Raw genomic sequence first — 19,311 nt, 5'->3', positions numbered from 1 at the left:
ACTTTATCATTGTGATAACTGAGCTATTACCTGTATCTACTGCCACTGCTCCTGATACTGCAAGCTAATTTTTTCATTGCTTCAAGCGTAAACTCTCTCAAAGACAGGATCCGACTAGATCAGGGGTCAGTCGCTGTCTAGTAGAGTGAGCCCAACTGGGCAGGACTCACTTGTCATTCCACCTGATCTTCCACTGAGTGCCTTTAAGTTAGGTGTCGGATTAGGTGTGGCCACATGGGATGGAGTTATAGGGTACTAGGTGAAATGAGAACTCAAAGGGAGACCGTGGACAAGTCATACATTCTTAGGCTATCCAGATGTCTGCTGCAAGTAGTTTTCTCTTAAAAAAATATTACTCCCCTTTTTTTTCAATCAACATATTAAAGTATAATAGAACTTAAAATACTGAGGATTTGTAGTCAGGAACCCTAAAGCATAAATACTGGATAAAGTGAAAATCTGACAAAAATATAAATATCTCATAATACCAAACATCTATATAGTCCTTACTCTGTGTGAGGTGTTATTTTAAGCACTTGACATGTATGCTCCTTTAATCCTCATGATAACGCATGAATTAAATACCAGTAACTCCACTCTATAGATAAAGGGGCTGAGGCACAGAGAAGTGAAAAGCATTGCCCGAGGTCCACAGCTATTGCTGACAACTGTCTCCAGAGTAAATGCTTTTATCATACTGTCATTTGTTTTAGTATATAACTTTGTAACTTTGTAGAAAAAAAAGGACATTTCCAGACGCAAAAACAATTGGAGGCAAAAAACAAAGCTAAAGTGGAAAGGAAAAGCTGATACCATGTGCTTCTGGGAGTCAGGACTATGAAAAGGGACTGTCAAGACTGAGGCTGGGATTCTAATGCCTGTAACAGGGAAGACATGGAGAGCTGCAAGAAAGTTTAAATAGAGAAAGTAGGGAACTTCAAAGTGTGGAGAAAAACTCACTACAGCTGGCGAAATGGAGGTTTTAGTCTCCTAGAGATTTGGGTGATGGGAGATCACTAAAAAGCAGATCCCCCAGGTCTCCCAATGTATGGGTGAGGACTCCTAATTTACACTCTTAATGATCTAGAAGTTGGAGTGAAAACACAAACCTAGCCTTAGACCCCACAAGGCAAGCTTCAAACCACTTTATAGAGACTCTCACAGGACTCCCACAGAATAAACCAAAATGCATTGAGTTCCTTACATGGAGTTCAGAGCTCAGGAGATAAAGATCCTAACGAATAACCACAAGTGTTGTGGTAAGATCTGTATTCAGCTTTGGGAAAATATAGAAACAAAGTGAATAAAGTCATTCAGATATCAAGGAATGTCTCCTTGAGGACATAGTCATTAAGCTGCCATCTTCAGTTTATATAATAGTTTCCTTGGGCTATGGAAACAAAGTACCACAGACTGGGTGACGTAAAGCGCAGAAATTTTTCTCACAGTTCTGGTACTGGAAGTCTGAGAACATGGTGTCATCAGATTTGATTTCTACTGAGGCCTTTCTTAGCTTGCAGATGGCTATCTTCTTCCTATGTCTTCACGGTGTTTTCCCTTTGCATGTCTGTGCCTAAATTCCCTCATCCCAGTAACCTCATTTTAACTTACCTCTTTAAAGACCTTATCTCAAAATATACTGATTTTGAGATACTGGAGGTAGGACTTCAACATACGAATTTTGAGGGGACCCAATTCAGAGAGCCACACTTAGACGAAATGTGCTACAAAAATCCTAGGTGATTTTTAAAAAAGCATGGAGCAAAGGAGGAGGAAAACAGGGAGGGGGGGAGATGAAAAAATTATTGATCTTGTTCAAGGAGGAAATATACAAAGTCTCGATTCTACACATGAAAGAAGTATCTGTAAAATTTATAAGAAACCACTTAAATTGAAATAAGATGCATAGCTGGCATACTACTAGATAGGAAAAGCTGGTGGAGAACTCCAAGAAGAGAAAAGGCAAGAACCCATAACAAAAAATAGGGGTGCCTGGGTGGCTCAGTCAAGATTTCAGCTCAAGGTCATGATCTCACGTTTCATGGGATCAAGCTTTGTGTCGGGCTCTGTGCTGACGGTATGGAGCTTGCTTAAGATTCTCCTTCCTCTCTCTGCCCCTCCCCCACTTTCTCTCTTGCTCTCTCAAAAGTTTAACAAGGTCATACGTGTATACATGTATTTTTTTTTTGACATCAAGCTTTTATTTCAATTCTAGTTAATATATAGTGTAATGTTGATTTCAGGAGTAAAATTTAGTCGTTCATCACTTATAGCACCTAGTGCTCATCAAAAGTGCCCTCCTTAATACCTAACACCAATTTAGCCCATCCCTTACCCAGCTCCCCTCCAGAAACCCTGTTTGTTTTCTATAGTTAAGTCTCCTATGGTTTCCCTTCCTCTTTTTTTTCTTCCTTCCCCTGTGTTCATCTGTTTTTCTCAGATTCCACATGTGAGTGAAATTAAATGGTATTTGTCCTTTTCTGACCTATTTTGCTTAGCATGATATACCTTATCTCCATCCATGTCATTGAAAATGGCAAGATTTCTTTCTTTTTGACGGCTAAGTAGTATTCCATTGTATATATATACACCAAATTTTCTTTATCCATCAGAGCCATTATGGGCTCTTTCCATAATTTGGCTATTGTTGACAATGGTGCTATAAACCTCAGGGTGCACATGTCCCTTTGAGTCTTTGTATTTTGGATAAATATCTTGGAGTGTGATTACTGGGTCATAGGGTAGTTGCATTTTTAACTTTGTGAGGAACCTCCATACTGTTTGCCACAATGACTTGTCCAGTGTGCATTACCACCAACAACATAAGAGGGTTCCCCTTTCACGTTCTCACCAACCTCTTTGGTTTTCTGTGTTAATTTTAGCATTCTGGTGTGAGGTGGTATCTCATTGTAGTTTTGATTTGTATTTTCTGCATGATGAGTGATGTTGAGAATCTTTTCATGTGTTTGCCACAGGGATGTCATCTTTGGAAAAAGTGTTCATGTCTTCTGCCTGTTTCTTCACTGGATTATTTTTTGGGGCATTGAGTTTGATAAGTTCTTTGAAGACTTTGGATACTAACCCTTTATCAGCTTGTCATGTGCAAATATCTTTTCCCATTCTGTAGGTTGTGCTTTAGTTTGGTTGATTGTTTCTTTCACTGTGCAGAAGCTTTTTATCTTAAGTTCCAAAAGTTCATTTTTGCTTTTATTACCCTTGTATCCAGAGATGTCTAGTAGGAAGTTGCTATAGCCAACATCAAATAGGTTGCTGTAGGTGTTCTTCTCTAGGATTTTGAGGTTTCCTGTGTCACATTTTAGTCTCTAATTCATTTTGAATTTATTTTGGTATATGATGTAAGAAAGTGGTCCAGTTTCATTCCTCTGCATGTTGCTGTCCAGTTTTCCCAACACCACTTGAAGAGACTGAAGGATATTCTTTCCTACTGTGTCAGAGATTAGTTGACCATATAGTTATGGGTCCATTTTTGGGTTTTCTGGTTTTTTTTTTTAAATCTATGTGTCTGTTTTTGTATCAGTAATGTACTGTCTGGATCACTATGGCTTCGTAATATAGCTTTAAGTCTGTAATTGTGATGCCTCCAGCTTTGCTTTTCTTTAAGATTGCTTTGCCTGTTTGGATCTTTTGTGGTTCCATACAAATTTTAGGATTGTTTATTCTAGCTCTGTGAAAAACGCTGATGATATTTTGATAGGGATTGCCTTATAGATGTAGATTGTCTTGGCTAGTATAGACCTTTTAACAATGTTTTCCCAACCCATAAACATGCAATTTTTTTTTCCACTTCTCGTCTTCAGTTTCTTTCATAAGTGTTCAAAGTTTTCAGAATACAGATCTTTTATATTTGGGGTTAGGGTTATTCCTAGGTATTTTAGGAGTTTTGGTGCAATTGTAAATGGGATTGATTCCTTGATTTCTGCTTCATTATTGGTGAATAGATGCAATAGATTTTGTATCCTGTGACTTGGCTGATTTTATTTATCATGTCTAACAATTTTTTTGGTGGAGTCTTGTAGGTTTTCCATGTAAAGTATCATGCCCTCTGTGAACAGTAAGTTTGACTACTTTCTTGCTGATCTGGATGCCTTCTATTTCTTTTGTTGTCTAATTGCTGAAGCTAGAACTTTGAGTACTACATTAAATAACAGTGGTAAGGGTGGATATCCCTGTCTTGTTCCTGATCATAGAGGAAAAGATTTCCCCATTGAGGATGATAGTAGCTGTAGATCTTTCATAAATGGCCTTTATGATGTTCAGGTATGTTTCCTCTATCCCTACTTTGTTGAGAGTTTTTCTTTCTTTCTTTCTTTTTTAACAAGAATGGATACTATATTTTGTCAAAAGTTTTTCTGCATCTATTGACGGGATCAGATGGTTCTTTTCTTTTATTAACGTGGTGTATCACATTGATTTGCAAATATTGAACCACCTTGCAGCCCAGGAATAATTTCCACTGCATTGGGGTGAACATTTCTTTCAATGTACTCTTGAATTCTATTTGTTAGCATCTTATTGAGAATTTTAGCATCCATGTTCATAATGAATATTGGCCTGTAATTCTCCTTTTTAGTGGGGTCTTTGCCTGGCTTTGGAATCAAGGTAATGCTGACCTCCTAGAATGAGTTTGGAAGTTTTCCTTCCATTCCTACTTTTTGGAAAAGTTTAAGAAAAAAATATTAATTCTGGTAAGAATTTCTTGGGAATTTCCCTGGGAAGTAATGGGTCTGTTAAAATTTGCAATTTCTTCCTGTTTCAGTTTTGGTAGTTTATAGGTCTCTAAGCATTTATCCATTCCTTCCAGATTGCACAATTTGTTGGCATATAATATTTCATAATCTCTTCTAATTGTATTTCTGTGGTTTGGGTTGTGATCTCTCTCATTCATGATTATCCATTTGGGTCCTCTCTCTCTTCTTTTTGACAAGTTTGGCTAGAGGTTCATCAATTTTAGTCTGAAAAATCCAGCTCCTAGTTTCATTGATCTATTCTAGTGGGGTTTGTTTCTATATCATTTATTTTTGCTCTAATCTTTATTATTTCCCTTATTATGACTTTAGGCTTTATTTGTTCTTTTCTAGCTCCTTTATTCTTTTTAAAATATAATTTATTGTTAGCTAACCTACATAGTATACAGTGTGCTCTTGGCTTCAGGAGTAGATTCCCATGATTTATCCCTTACATACAATACCCAGTGCTCATCCCAACAAGTGTCCTCCTCAATGCCCATCACACATTTTTCCTGCCCCTCCATCAACCCTCAGTTTGTTCTCTGTATTTAAAAGTCTCCTATTGTTTGCCTTCCTCTTGGTTTGTAACTATTTTTTTCCTTCCCTTCCCCATGGTCTTCTGTTAAGTTTCTCAAATTCCATATCTAAGTGAGGACATATATATCTGCCTTTCTCTGACTGACTTATTTCACTTAGCATAATTCCTTCCAGTTCCATCCACATTGTTGCAAATGGCAAGATTGCCTTTTTCATTGCTGAGTAGTATTCCATTGCATATATATACACCACATCTTCTTTATTCATTTGTCTGTTGATGGACATTTGGGCTCTTTCCATAATTTGGCCATTGTTCATAGCACTGCTATAAACATTGAGATGCACGTGCCCCTGTGAATCAGCACTCCTGTATCCTTTGGATAAACCTAGTAGTGCTCAAGAGTGTTCCTGTTTCTCCACAACCTTGCCAACATCTGTGGTTTCCTGAGTTGTCAATTTTAGCCATTCTAACTAGCATGAGGTGGTATCTCAGTGTGGCTTTGATTTGTATTTCCTTGATGATAAGTGATGTTGAGCATCTTTTCACGTGTCTGTTGGCCATCTGGATGTCATCTTTGGAAAAGTGTCCATTCATGTCTCTTGCCCATGTTTTCACTGGATTGTTTTTTGCGTGCTGAGTTGGAGAAGTTCTTCATAGATTTTTAAATACTAAATCTTTATCCAATATGTCATTTGCAAATATCTTTTCCCGTTCTGTCAGTTGCCTTTTAGTTTTGTTGATTGTTTCCTTTGCAATGCAGAAGTTTTTATCTTGATGAGGTCGCAATAGTTCATTTTTGCTGTTACTTCTCTTGCCTTTGGAAACGTGTTGAGCAAGAAATTGCTGCAGCTGAGGACACAGAGGTTGTTGCCTGTGTTCTTCTCTAGGGTTTTTATGGTTTCTGCCTCACATTTAGCTCTTTCATCCATTTTGAGTTTGTGTATGGTGTAAGAAAGTGATCCAGTTTCATTCTTCTGCATGTTGCTGTCCAGTTCTCCCCAGCACCATTTGCTAAAGAGACTGTCTCTTTTCCATTGGATATTCTTTCCTGCTTTGTCAAAGATTAGTTGGCCATACTTTTGTGGGTCCAATTGTAGGTTCTCTATTGCGTTCCATTGGTCTATGTGTCTGTTTTTGTGCCAATACCATGCTATCTTGATGATTATAGCTGTGTAGTATAGGCTAAAGTACGGGATTGTGATGTTCCTGCTTTGGTTTTACCATACTTCTATCAGACAAACTAGACTTTAAAGACTGTAACAAGAGATGAAGAAGGGCATTATATCATAATTAAGCGATCTATTCATCAGGAAGAGCTAATAATTGTAGATGTTTATGCCCCAAACTTGAAAGAACCCAAATATATAAATCAATTAATCACAAACTTGAGCAAGCTTGCTGATAATATTGTAATTGTAGGTGACTTTATTACTCCACTTAAAGCAATGAACAGATCATCCAGGCAAAAAGTCAATAAAGGAACAATGGCCTTGAATGATAGACTGGACCTGATGGACTTGATGGATATATTGAGAACTTTCCATCCAAAAGCAGCAGAATGCACATTCTTCTTGAGTGTACATGGAACATTCTCCAAAATATATCATATACTTGGTCACAAAACAATCTTCAACAAATAAAAAAAAAGGATTGATATCATACAATGCATATTTTCAGGTCATAATGCTATGAAACTTAAAATCAATCACAAGAAAAAAATTGGAAAGCCTCCAAATGCATGGAGATTAAAGAACACCCTACTGAAGAATGAATGGGTCAACAGAAAATTAAAGAAGAAATTTAAAAATATATGGAAGCAAATGAAAAAACACAACAATCTAAACTTTTTGAGATGCAGCAAAGGCAGTCCTAAGAGGAAGATATATTGCAATCCAAGCCTATCTCAGGAAGCAAGAAAAATCCCAAATACAGACCCTAACCTCACACCTAAAGGAACTAGAAACAGAGCAGCAAAGAAACCCCAAAGCCAGCAGAAGAATAGAAATCATAATGATTAGAGCAGGAAATTTTGGGACCCTTCTTCTTGAGGTAGGCCTGTATTGGTACATACTTCCTTCTCATGACTGCTTTTGCTGCATCTCAAAGGTTTTGGACTGTCGTATTTTCATTTACTTCCATGTTTTTTTTAAATTGCTTTTTTAATTTCCTGGTTAACTGATTCATTCTTTAGCAGGATGTTCTTTAACTTCCATGTATTTGTGGTATTTCCAATTTTTTTCTTGTCGTTCGCTTCAAGTTTCAAGCATTGTGGAGAGAGAAATATGCATGGTATGATCTCAATCTTTTTGTATTTGTTGAGGCCTGATTTGTGATCCAGTATGTAATCTATTCTGGAGCATGTTATGTATGCTTCAAAAAGAATGTGTACTCTGGAGCACCTGGTTGGCTCAATTGGTTGAGCATCTGGCTGTTGATTTTGGCTCAAGTCATGATCTCATGGTTTATGGGATTGAGCCTACTTGAGATTCTTAATCTCTTTCTGCCCCTCCCCTGCTCATGCTCTCTCTCTCTCAAAATAGATTTTTTAAAAAAGCGTATTCTGCTACTTTAGGATGAAATCTTCTGAACATGTTTGTTAAGTCCATCTGGTCCAGTGTGTCATTCAAAGCCATTGTTTCCTTGTTGATCTTCTGCTTAAATGATCTGTCCATTGCTATAAGTGTGGTATTAAAGTCCCCTACTATTATTTTACTATTATCAAGGAGTTTATATTTGTGATTAACTGACTTATATATTTGCATGCTTCCAACTTACGGGCATAAATATTATTGCTACATCTTATTGGGTAGAATCCTTTATGATGATATAGTGCCATTCTTCATCTCTTGTTACAGTCTTCAATCAAAACTACAATCTAGTTTTTCTGATATAAATACGGCTACTCCAGCTTTCTTTTGACGTCCATTAGCATGATAAATGTTCTCTATCCCCTCACTTTGTAATTGTCTTTAGGTCTACAGTGAGTCTCTGATAGGCAGCCTATAAATGGGTCTTTAAAAAAAAAACTATTTTTTTTTCTAATTTTTTAACGTTTATTTATTAGAGAGCATGAGCATAGGAGGGGCAGAGAGAATGGGAGACACAGAATCTGAAGCAGGATTCAGGCTCTGAGTTGTCAGCCCAGAGCCCAATGCAGGGCCCAAACCCACAAACTGCAAGATCATGACCTGAGCTGAAGTCAGAAGCTCAACTGACTGAGCCACCCAGGCGCCCCCCCCCCCCCCCAAAAAAAAACCCCATTCTGATACCCTATATCTTTCGATTGGGGCATTTAGCCCATTTACATTCAAAGTGATTATTGATAGATATGAATTTAGTGCCATTGTATTACCAGTTAAGTTGTTCCTGGAGATTTTCTTTGTTCCTTTCTATCTTTGTCACTTTTGGTCTTTCTTTCCCAAAGAGTCCCCTTTAATATTTCTTGCAGGGTTGGCTTAGTGATCACAAACTCCTTTAGTTTTTGTTTGGGAAACTGTCTCCCTTCTATTCTTAATGACAGTTTTGCTGGATAAAGCATTCTTGACTGCATATTTTTCCCCTTCAGCATGTTGAATATATCATGTTACTCCCTTCTTGCCTGCCGAGTTTCTGCAGATCAATTTGCTGTGAACCTTATTTGTCTTCCCTTGGAAGTTAGGGATTTCTTTTCCCTCCTGCTCCCAGGATTTTTTTTATCTCTGTATTTTGCAAATTTTACTACAATATATGTTGATGATGGCCTGCTTTTGTTGATTTTGATAGTTCTCTGTGCCTCCTGTATTTGGATGTCTGCTTCCTTTCCCACATGAGGGAAGTTTTCAGCTATATTTTGCTTAAATAAAACTTCTGCCTCCTTTTCTCTCTCTTCTTCCCTCTCTTCTTCTGGGACTCCTATGATACGAATGTTATTATGCTTTATGGAGTTGCTGAGTTCCCAAATCTACACTTGTGATCCAATATATATATTTCCCTCTTCAGCTTCATTAGCTTGCATAATTTTATTTTCTATATCACTTAATTTGTTCCTGTTTCTTCCATCCTTGTCATTATATCCACTCAATGTTGCATCTCAATTACAACATTTTTTTATTTCCGCCCGTCTGCGTTTTAGGTCTTTTGTTTCTGTACTAAAGGACTCCCTGGTATCTTCAGTGTTTTTCTCAAGCCAAGCTAGAATCTTTGATCATTTTAAATTCTAGCTCAGGCATATTACTTCTACCTGGTTTTTTTTTTTAATGTTTGCTTGTTTTTGAGAGTGACAGAGTACAAGAGGGGGAAGAACAGAGAAAGAAGACACAGAATCTGAAGCAGGCTCCAGGCTCTGAGCTGTCAGCACAAAGCCCAATGAGGGGCTTGAACCCATGAATTGTGAGATCATGACCTGAGCTGAAATTGGATGCTCAACCAGCTGAGTCACCCAGACACCCCTACTTCTACCTGTTTTAACTAGAACCCTGGCCATGACCTTTTCTTGTTCTTTCTTTTGGGATGAATTCTTCCATGTTGGCATTCTGCTTTAGGTTAGGAAAGCCTGATATGTTTCCTTCTCCTGAGAGCAATAGCTATATTAAGAAGAGGTCCTATACTGTCCAGGGCCTGGCACTTCAGAAAGTGTTTCTGGTGTATGCTGTGTGCATTCTGCTGTTGCATTTTGGCTGCTCTTTCCTTCTGATCAGTCCTCTGCAGAGTTTCTCCTTGCCTACAATGAGGAGTGTTTGGACCTTGTCCATGTGTGGCAAGTTTTAAGGAGGTATACTTTGGTCTGCTTGTTACAAGAGGCTAGATCCTGTTTCCACTAGAATGAAGTTTTGCAGCACTCTATGGTCAGTAGGTTTTGTGCCTGTGAGGGATTTGTGCTGCTGTTCTGGGGGAGGGGCCTGCTGTTGCTCTGGCTGTCAGGCACAGTTGCCCTAGTACAGAAGCACCCTGCAGAGTGCAGGGGATAGGGCTTGGTGTAAGTGGCTCAAATCTCCACTGTGCAAGCAGTACTGCTCACTAAAGTCTATTGGTGCTGACATACAGGGATGGAATGGCATTAGTCCCCTCTCTCATCCTTGGAGAGGGAGTTTGCACCCACCACCATTCAGGAAACCTTCACAGAAGAGCAAACAATCTTTTGTGTGTCCTAGACAAACTTCAGATTCCTACCTTCACCCTGTCTGTGTCCGGGCCACCTGCCTACCTGGCAGCGCAGTTCACCTGTGTTTTATCTCCAGAACACCGGAGATAAACTGGAGTTTCAGAACTCCAAACTTTAGATCTGGCATGATGCAGACCCACACTGATCCTCTGGGGGAAGGTCTTGTCATGCTGTGGCCGGTGCTGGTTTTTCCCAGAAGGGCACTTGCATAAATTCACAGGGGCTTGGAGTTTATGGTGAAGCACAACAAAAAGCTGGTGTCTAGATTAGCTACCCTCAGCAGGTGTCTCTGCTCCTATGCTAATGAATGGAGCAATGGGATGGCACCCATTGTCTCTCTTGTCCCCTGAGATGCAGTTAACCTCTACCAAATGTACTCCAAGACGGGGAACTGTCTTTCCCACTGCCACCCAGGGTATCCTCAGACCACACTGTCTACTCCTAGGCTTCTATCCTCTTTCTCCACAAAAACACCCCTATGCTTGCCAAACTGTACACCTGCCACAGAGCTGACTTCTAAAAACTTCATTTTTTAAGCTCTGCTGCTCATAAAAGCTCATGAAAATCAGTGTCTCATTTTCCAGGTCAGTGGTTTGGGAGAAGTGTTTTTCCTATGCGATCCCTTATGCATCTCTCCCCCCACTCCATAATCAGGGCCCCCTCCCCTCAGCAGCACCCATGATCACGTCTGCACCTCCTGCCTTCCACAATATGGTCTAATTTCTCCTTCTAGCTGTGCAGTTTGTTCTCACAGTCCTCAGATAAATTTCTTGGGTGTTCAAAATGATTTGGTAATTACCTGGCTGTGTTTGAGGGATGAGGCAAGTGCAGGATCCCCCTACTACACTGCCATCTTACCTCCATCTCCTGTAAAAGTGTATTAATACTAGAAAATGTATGTGCCTTATGTTTTTATGCATATTAAATTTATAAAAAGAAAATGACACATATTAGGTATTATAATTAATGGGAATGAGTAAAATTCTCCACTTAAAAGTCAGAAAAATCTTACTAGTTAAATTTTTTAAAATTCAGTATTATGTTTGCAAGAACCATATTTGTGGGGGGGGGGGGGAAGCAGAAGAAAGATATAGGCAAAACTGTCCCAATCATTTGGCAAGAAAGGAATTTTAAGAGTATTAAATGAGCCATAGAAGGATTTTCTAGAAACATTTTAAAATAAAAGCTTTATTCCATTCAGAAGATAGAGTAGTCATTAATATTTATAGCTACTCATTAAAATACATGAATTAAGAGTTTTTAAATTAAACTGACAAATCCAAAATAATAGCAAGCATATTAAAATTCTATCAAAAATTGTCAAATTTAGCGATGACAAAAATTTAACATAATTAAGCATTTTTAATAGACAAAATTTTTTGACATCCTTCAAAATAACTCTTTAATAAAGAGAAACTAAAAACCACAATTATCTATCCCATTTACAACTGCATCAAAAAGAATACAATACCTAGAAATCAAGTTAACCAAGGAGGTAAAAGATGTATGTTGAAAACTAAGACCTTAATGAAAGAATTAAGAAATAAGTGGAAAGAAATTCCATGCTCATGGAATGGAAGATATAATGTTAAAATGTCCATACTTCTCAAAGTGATCTACAGATTAAGTGCAATCCCTATTGAAATGCCAATTGTATTTTTCACAGAAATAGAAGAAACAGTCCTAAAAATCGTATAAAACAAGAGCCCTCAAAGAGCCCAAAGTAATTTTGAGAAATAAGACCTAAGCTGGAGGTATCGTACTCTGATTTCAAAGTACACCACCAAGGTGTAGTAATCAAAACAGAATGGCACTGGTATAAAAACAGATACACAGATCACTGGGACAAAATAGAGCACCCAGAAATAAACCTACACCTATGTGGTCAATTAATTATGACAAAAGAACCAAGAATATACAATGGGAAAGGACAATCTCTTCAATAAATGAGGCTGGGAAACGGGACAGCTACATGCAAAAGAATGAAACTGGACCACTATCTTATACCATATGTGAAAATTAATGCAAAGTGAATTAAAGACTTAAATGTAAGACATGAAATCATAAGACTCCTGGAAGGAATCATAATGAATAAGGCCTTTGACGTAGCCCTTGGTGATGATTTTTCAATCTGACCGCAAAAGCAAAAATAAACAAGTTGGGGTTACATGAGATGAAGCTTCACAGTAAAGAAAACCATCACAGAATGTAAAGGCAGCCTACCAAATGGGGGAAATTATTTACAAATCACCTGTTCCATAAGTGGCTAGTATCTGAAATAAAGAATTCATACAACTCAATAGCCAAAAACTGAAAAACGGACAGAAGATCTAAATACATATTTTTCCAAAGAAGATATACAGATAGACAGCAGGCACATGAACAGGTGCACAACATAATCATCAGGGTAATGCCAATCAAAACCAAAATGCAATATCACTCCCCTTCTGTTAGAATAGCTATTATCAAAACCATAAATGTTGGTGAGGGTGTGGAAAAAAAGAATGCCTTGTGCACTGTTGATGGAAACATAAACTGGTATAGCCACTATGGAAAACAGTATGGAGATCCCTTAAAAATTACAACTACCATATGATCCAGCAATTCCACTTCTGGGTGTTTATCAAGAGATAAAACACTAATTCATAAAGGTATCTGTACCCCATGTTTACTGTAGCATTATTTACAATAGCCAAGATAGTGAAGCAACTAAGTGACCATCAATGAATGAATGGATAAAGAAATTGTAATATGTGTATACATACACATACACACAATGGAATATTATTCACCTATTAAAACATGAGTAACAAAATAGACCTAAAGAAGACAGAATTCATATAGAATTTATAATTTCAAGTAGAAATTATATACATACAAAAAACAATTTATTGACAAAAACAATGATTTTTTTTTTTTTAAAGTTTATTTCTGAAACAGAGACAGAGTGTGAACAGGGGAGGGGCAGAGAGAGAGGGAGGGAGACACAGAATCCGAAACAGGCTCCAGGCTCTGTGCTGACAGCTCAGAGGGGCTTGACATGGGGCTTGAACCCACAAACTGAGATCATCACCTGAGCTGAAGTTAGATGCTTAACTGACTGAGCCACCCAGGCACCCCAAAACAGTGATCTTTTTTAAAAAAACCAATTAATCTTTAGAAAGATTTTTTTTTTGAAAAAAACCAATTAATCCTTAGAAAGTCTGAAGAATTTTTTTTAACATTTATTTATTATTGAGACACACAGAGTATGAGCAGGGGGAGGGGTAGAGAGAGGGGGAGACACAGAATCCGAAGCAGACTCCAGGGTTTGAGTTGTCAGCACAGAGCCCGACACGGGGCTCGAACTCAAAAACTGCAAGATCATGACCTGAGCCAAAGTCAGTCACTCAGCCAACTGAGCCACCAAGACACCCCAAGTCTGAAGAATTTTTATTTAAAATCACAAACAGGGACCTCTGGATTGCCTAGTTGGTTTAGCCTTTGACTCTTGATTTCAGCTCAGGTCATGATCCCAGGGTCTTGGGATTGAGCCCTGCTGAGCATGGAGCCTGTTTAAGGTATTCTGTGTGTGTCTCTGTATCTGTCTCTTTCCCTCTTCCTATCCCTCTCTACCCCTCTTCCCTTTTCCCCCACTTGTGCACTCTCTCTCTAAAATAATAAAAAGTAAAAATAAATCACAAATTAGCACATAGAAAGGGACAACACCACAGATGAAGATGCCTTAAATATAAGACATTTTAATTATGTTTATCTTATAACTTATATAAGTTTTTCAGGAAATGTAAATTAGCAAAATTAACTCAAAAAGCCCAGAAGAAAACTGAAAGACCAATATCCACTTAAGAGATCAGAAGGTAGATATCTGACCCTAAACTGTCAAAAAGTTTGTTTCACCTTGAGTAACTTTATGGGTGTATTCTATAAAACAATCAGGGACACAGTTTCTGTGCCATTCGAGTTGTCAAGGCATATTACAAAGCTGAGAAATTTCCAATTCTGTGAGGCTAGCTTTTAATGATACCAAAAATCAAAAAAGGGTGATTCAAAAAGAACATGTTTGTTTATAAAAAGCTTATTTTTTAAAATGTCTCCCTTATAAATATAGGCCTAAAACTCTAAAATAAAACAGTAACACATAGAATCCAGCTGTTTATTTTAAAAAGTGTTTTAAAAGTTGCGTATTAAGTGAAAATTAAAAGCAAATTATGAGATGTTATGAAACCATCGTATGTGAATATACCCATGTGAAAATGCAAGACAGCCAGGAATGAATCACAGAAAAATTAACAGTGGCCACTAGGGGACAATGGGAGAGTTGGCATGAAAGAGAACTGGGAGGGGAATTATATTTTGTATCTGCTATAATTTATTTTTACAAGCATAGATTTATAAATTGGCTCTATAACTTACAAAGAAATCTAGAGTTTAATAATGGAATCAATTGTGAAAGTTTATGCCAGGATCCAGGAGGAAATATCTGGAGTTTCAGATCTATGTCTTTCAAAAGGAGTCTGTGGACTCTCCAGTAGCCCATAAAACAGGCTTTCTCCCATAGGAGTTGCAGTCAAGGCATAGCAATAAATATGGTAGGCATCAGCTTTGAGCAGCATAGTTTTAGAACTTGAAAAGGAAAATGAGTTAGTTCACTGCTCACTCCTTTGATGAGGAAACTGAAGCCCAGGAAGATTGTAAAAAGGTAGAGAAGGTATTCTTTTGCTAAATACTCTTCTCTGGATGCATATGTTCTCATTATGCATTTAGTAATGCTTTTTACATTGATTAAGTGTGTTTAATATCATTCCTATGGTTGCCACTGTACATAAGGATCAGTAATCACCTTGCAGCTTGGTGCTAGCGTTATAGCAACATAACTTAATTAGTCCTGGGAGGTAAGGGGCAAAATTGAAGTATATCATGAGTGAATATAGAATTACTCGGCAATTAGCTGTCTGGAATATCCTTCCTCTATATGACATACTTAAAATTGAAAGTGCCTATGCTTTCTAAGTAAACTATATAGATTTCCTGAGCTTGAAATACCCAATTTACAAACACATGTGCATACCCAGTCAGCTCTCTAACCTCAGCCCCTATTCAGACCTGTGATTTCTCTCAATCCCAAAGGGTAGCAAAGGGGGTCTTAAATTGATGTTGCCACCTAGTGGTTGAAAAAAAATCAGTTCTAAGGAAAGCCTCTCCAACCATCTTTAATGGTTATGTTTAGCTAGTTTTTCCTCTGAGTTCCAGGAGCTACTTTACATTCTGAAACTTTCCTGTTTGTAGTGCTGGATTATTGTTGGCCATTTCAAAAAAGACTAGCTATCAGATCTAGGGAGAGTAAGCTATTTGGTTGAACAAGTGGGGCATTTGGGGTGGGCGGGGGGGGGGGAGGGGCGGGGCATTTAGTTTTGCACACTGAATAGAGCACTCTTGTTGGTTTCGGTTACTGGTTAGTGTAATAAAACTTACGGGTTTAAAATATATGAAATTTATTGGGTTTTCCTAAATAACTTTCCTTATTCTCCTTTTTCTCTGATAAGTAATCAAATAGTAATAAACACATATCTCAAGTCACACTTGAGAATTTCTACAAGTTATGATGAAGTGAACTTTTTGTGATAAAGGTGACAAAGCTGGGTTTGAGCAATCACTCTCAGAATTAAATAGTCCCAGAAGTGGTCATCTTTTATCCTTTTATCCTCCCATCTCACAGGAGAAGAACCAATTGCCAGGTTGAATTATCCATCATTTAAGAAAAAGAAATCTTCCTATGGCTGTAAAACAGCTTCAGATTGCTTTCTTTGCAGTCTTGAGGAGGTGATAAGGGCCCAGATGGAGGTGTTTTTCAGCAAGCTGTCAAATGATCCATCCCTCAAAAACAACCATATCACCCAGCGGAGTTGCCTTTCTCTGCCAAGAATTATATTGGGTCAGGTGGGAGAGGTCAGAATATGATGAAGCCAGGAAAAATAAAGGACAGAGAACTGTGTACCAGAAATGAAAGAGAAAAGGTGTGAATTACATTTAAATTACAAAGTCATGTTTGGAACTGCTTCACAGTGACTTGGTTTTTTCTTTCCCTGTACTTTCTTTTATTTTTTCCTGGGAAAATAGACTGCATGACATTGATACTGAGAGGTGGTTTTGTGTGATTCTGAGGAAACCTAAGTGACATTAGGTTAGTAGTGCCTAAAAAATACTAAATTATCAACAAGTCAAGGGCCTTTTAATTCATAGACCTAAAGAAGGTATAACAGGATCCTTTGAGATAACAAAGCTAAAGTGATTGGAAATGAACACATAGCCCTAAAGAATAATTTTCCAACAAATCTGCAAGTCTCCCTTGGGGTCTAATGACCTCCATATTAACCTTACCTAGCCTTGAACACGGCTATTCATCTAAGTAGTAAAATCATAGAAAAATATGCCAATTCTATCCTTGTTCCAGTATACCTTTGAGGCTGGAGAGATAAGTTGTGGGTCAAGTGCTAGAGTTTTTGTTTTGTGCTGTATGTATATATATGTACATGTATATATGGTATTAATCTTTATCTTCAGTCATTATAAAATGCTATAAAGGCTTATGAAAAATATTCTGGTTGTACCTATTTAGTACAGGAAACTTAAATTTCTAGAAATCAATTGCTCTCAATGATCTCCTTTATACCAGCCATTAATAAATAACTATATGCAGAACATTGAGCAGTTGTGATTATTATATACTAGAGCTGTGCTTTCCAACCTGTCCTCATCATGATATAATGATACCTCTTTGACATACCTTGTGGGGAGGTCACTGCTATAGAGAATGACTCATCTAGTCTTCTCAGACAATTCAGGATCTTTACTGAAAGAAATTTTAGAGTGTTCAAATATCATCTCAGCTTTGGTACAATTTTAATGGCAGTAAAAATCAATTTTAAATTTTTATCGCTTAAAAGTTTTTATAGCCATCAGCATCTTGCGGGACACCTGAACAATTGATGGCCCTCTAATTTGTCCCCCCATGCCAGCTGGGAAGCTCCATACTGCAGAAATAAGATGGCCCATAGAGATGGGCTTCTCTCTACTGTTCTCAGTGGGAAGAATCCAAATCAGAAGAAAGGTTCCATGTTGTATGGCTTTCATAAATTCTCTTCTTGAAAGTCACTTGCCTTCTCAGCATTAAGTTTTAAAGAGTGCTTTTACCTTTGTCATCAGAAATTGCTTTCTTAGTATCTTTGAGCTATTCATGAAAATCCTTGCTCCTGTTACCCCTGTCCCTGTGTTTTTGGACTTTCTCTGCTTAAGTGTGAGTTTGTAATTTTCAAAAGCTGATTAAAAAACAAATAGTTTTATTATTTTTTTGAAGTTTACTTTGAGAGAGAGAGTGAGAGCATGTGCATGAGCTGAGCATGGGGAGGGGCAGAGAGAGAGGGAGAGAGAGAATCCCAAGCAGGACCATCTCTGGCAGCACAGAGCCCAACACAGGGCTCCACATGGGGCTCGAACTCATGAACCCTGAGATCATAATCTCAGCTGAACCAAATCAGTTGTTTGAGCCACCCAGGGGCCCCAAAATAAATAGTTCTAAGGCGGGGGAAAAAAGACCAATGTGATCAGACGAGGGCTCAGAGTGAAAATGCAGGAGCTCACCCCAAATTGTAGTGATTGTATCCAATACCAGAGACTGCTCACCAGGCATGTCCTAAACTTCATCTTCTCAAAGGAATTTCTGCTTCAGGATACTGACACAAACTTTCCTCTGGTCATGTATGATCATCAACCCCACTATAGTCTTTTCAGCAGCAATATCTCAACACTACCTAAAGAGCCCACCAGGGACTTAACATTTGCAAAGAAGCAGAGCAGCTTTCAAATAGAATAGAACAATAACTGGATAAAATACCTGCTGGTCCAGGTATTGCTGGTGTCAGTCTAGTCCACAGTTTGGCTATTTCTCTTCTTAATTGCAAAGGCAGTTGTTAAAAAAGCGAGCAGATAGAGATGGCTAAATCTTTAGTTTTGGAAGATGAATAACACCATTTTTCCCCTTTCTTATAGTGATAAGGTGATCAGACTTATTCCCAGTACAGAAGAAGAAGCAAATGCACTGAAGAAAATGTGCCACCAACTTAAGGTAAAAAAGCGTCCGCTCACTTATAATGCTTATAATGTGTTTACAGGGCTTTGCTACAGGAATTGAGTAAGTGGAGTTTATTAGCCAAGGGAAGAAAATGCTAAGGGAGAACTTGAAAGAGCTTTTTAAAGAATAAGTTAAGGTTACTCAAAATATGATTTATCTGACCCATTATCTAGTTATGGGTTCATTTATTTTCCATCTCCCTTAGTAGAATGTAAGCTTTGTGAGAGAGCTTTTATCTATTTTTTCATTGCTGTATTGTGTCAGGAATATCCTACAAGTTCAGTAAATGTTTTTTGTTTTTAATGAATAGGTAAATTTAGTTTATAATTTTCTAGAGCTTCACTTTTACTTTTCCTTCTTAAAATTTTCCTGCTGATCATCTATACTTCATTTTAATTAAAACTTCAAGCAGAAGTGAGGAAAATTTTTTAAAAATTCAAGTTAATTAATTTTGGTATGTTTCAGTGGGTCTGATTAGAAAGTTCTGTTGGCAAAGGTTGAAGGGCTCTGATTATTCAATCTTTGATGAATTTTGTGAATTTTAGAGTTAGAGAATTTCTCATTTCCATATTATTGCATATAACTGAGTGTTAGCTTTAGCTAAAAAGTTATAATGAGAAGTGCGGTGATGGGCTTTTTTTTCCATGCCTATGAAGAACAAAGGCAAGACTGCAAAATATGTAGTGGTTTAGCTTCATTTTAATGGATAGCAAATCAGGTTACCAAGAAGGCCTCATTAATCTTCAATATGGGATAG

General features: G+C 37.8%; 1 protein-coding gene across 4 annotated transcripts in view; it reads left to right on the top strand.

Moving 5' to 3' along the window:
- The window catches only part of CPA6 (carboxypeptidase A6), a 559,011-nt gene that overhangs the window by 337,852 nt on the left and 201,848 nt on the right, over window positions 1-19,311 (top strand). For all 4 annotated transcript variants that reach the window (XM_078441825.2, XM_078441824.2, XM_078441826.2 and 1 more), the window contains one exon: window positions 18,473-18,548. In XM_078441825.2, the coding sequence (XP_078297951.1) occupies window positions 18,473-18,548 (76 nt within the window). The remainder of the gene's footprint in view (window positions 1-18,472; window positions 18,549-19,311) is intronic.

The sequence above is a fragment of the Panthera onca genome, chromosome F2, assembly GCF_046562875.1.
Source record: "Panthera onca isolate mPanOnc1 chromosome F2, mPanOnc1 haplotype 2, whole genome shotgun sequence".
Classification (NCBI taxonomy): Eukaryota; Metazoa; Chordata; class Mammalia; order Carnivora; family Felidae; genus Panthera; species Panthera onca.
The sequence above is the reverse complement of the archived record's forward strand: the minus strand, read 5'-3'. Positions and strand labels throughout refer to the sequence as shown.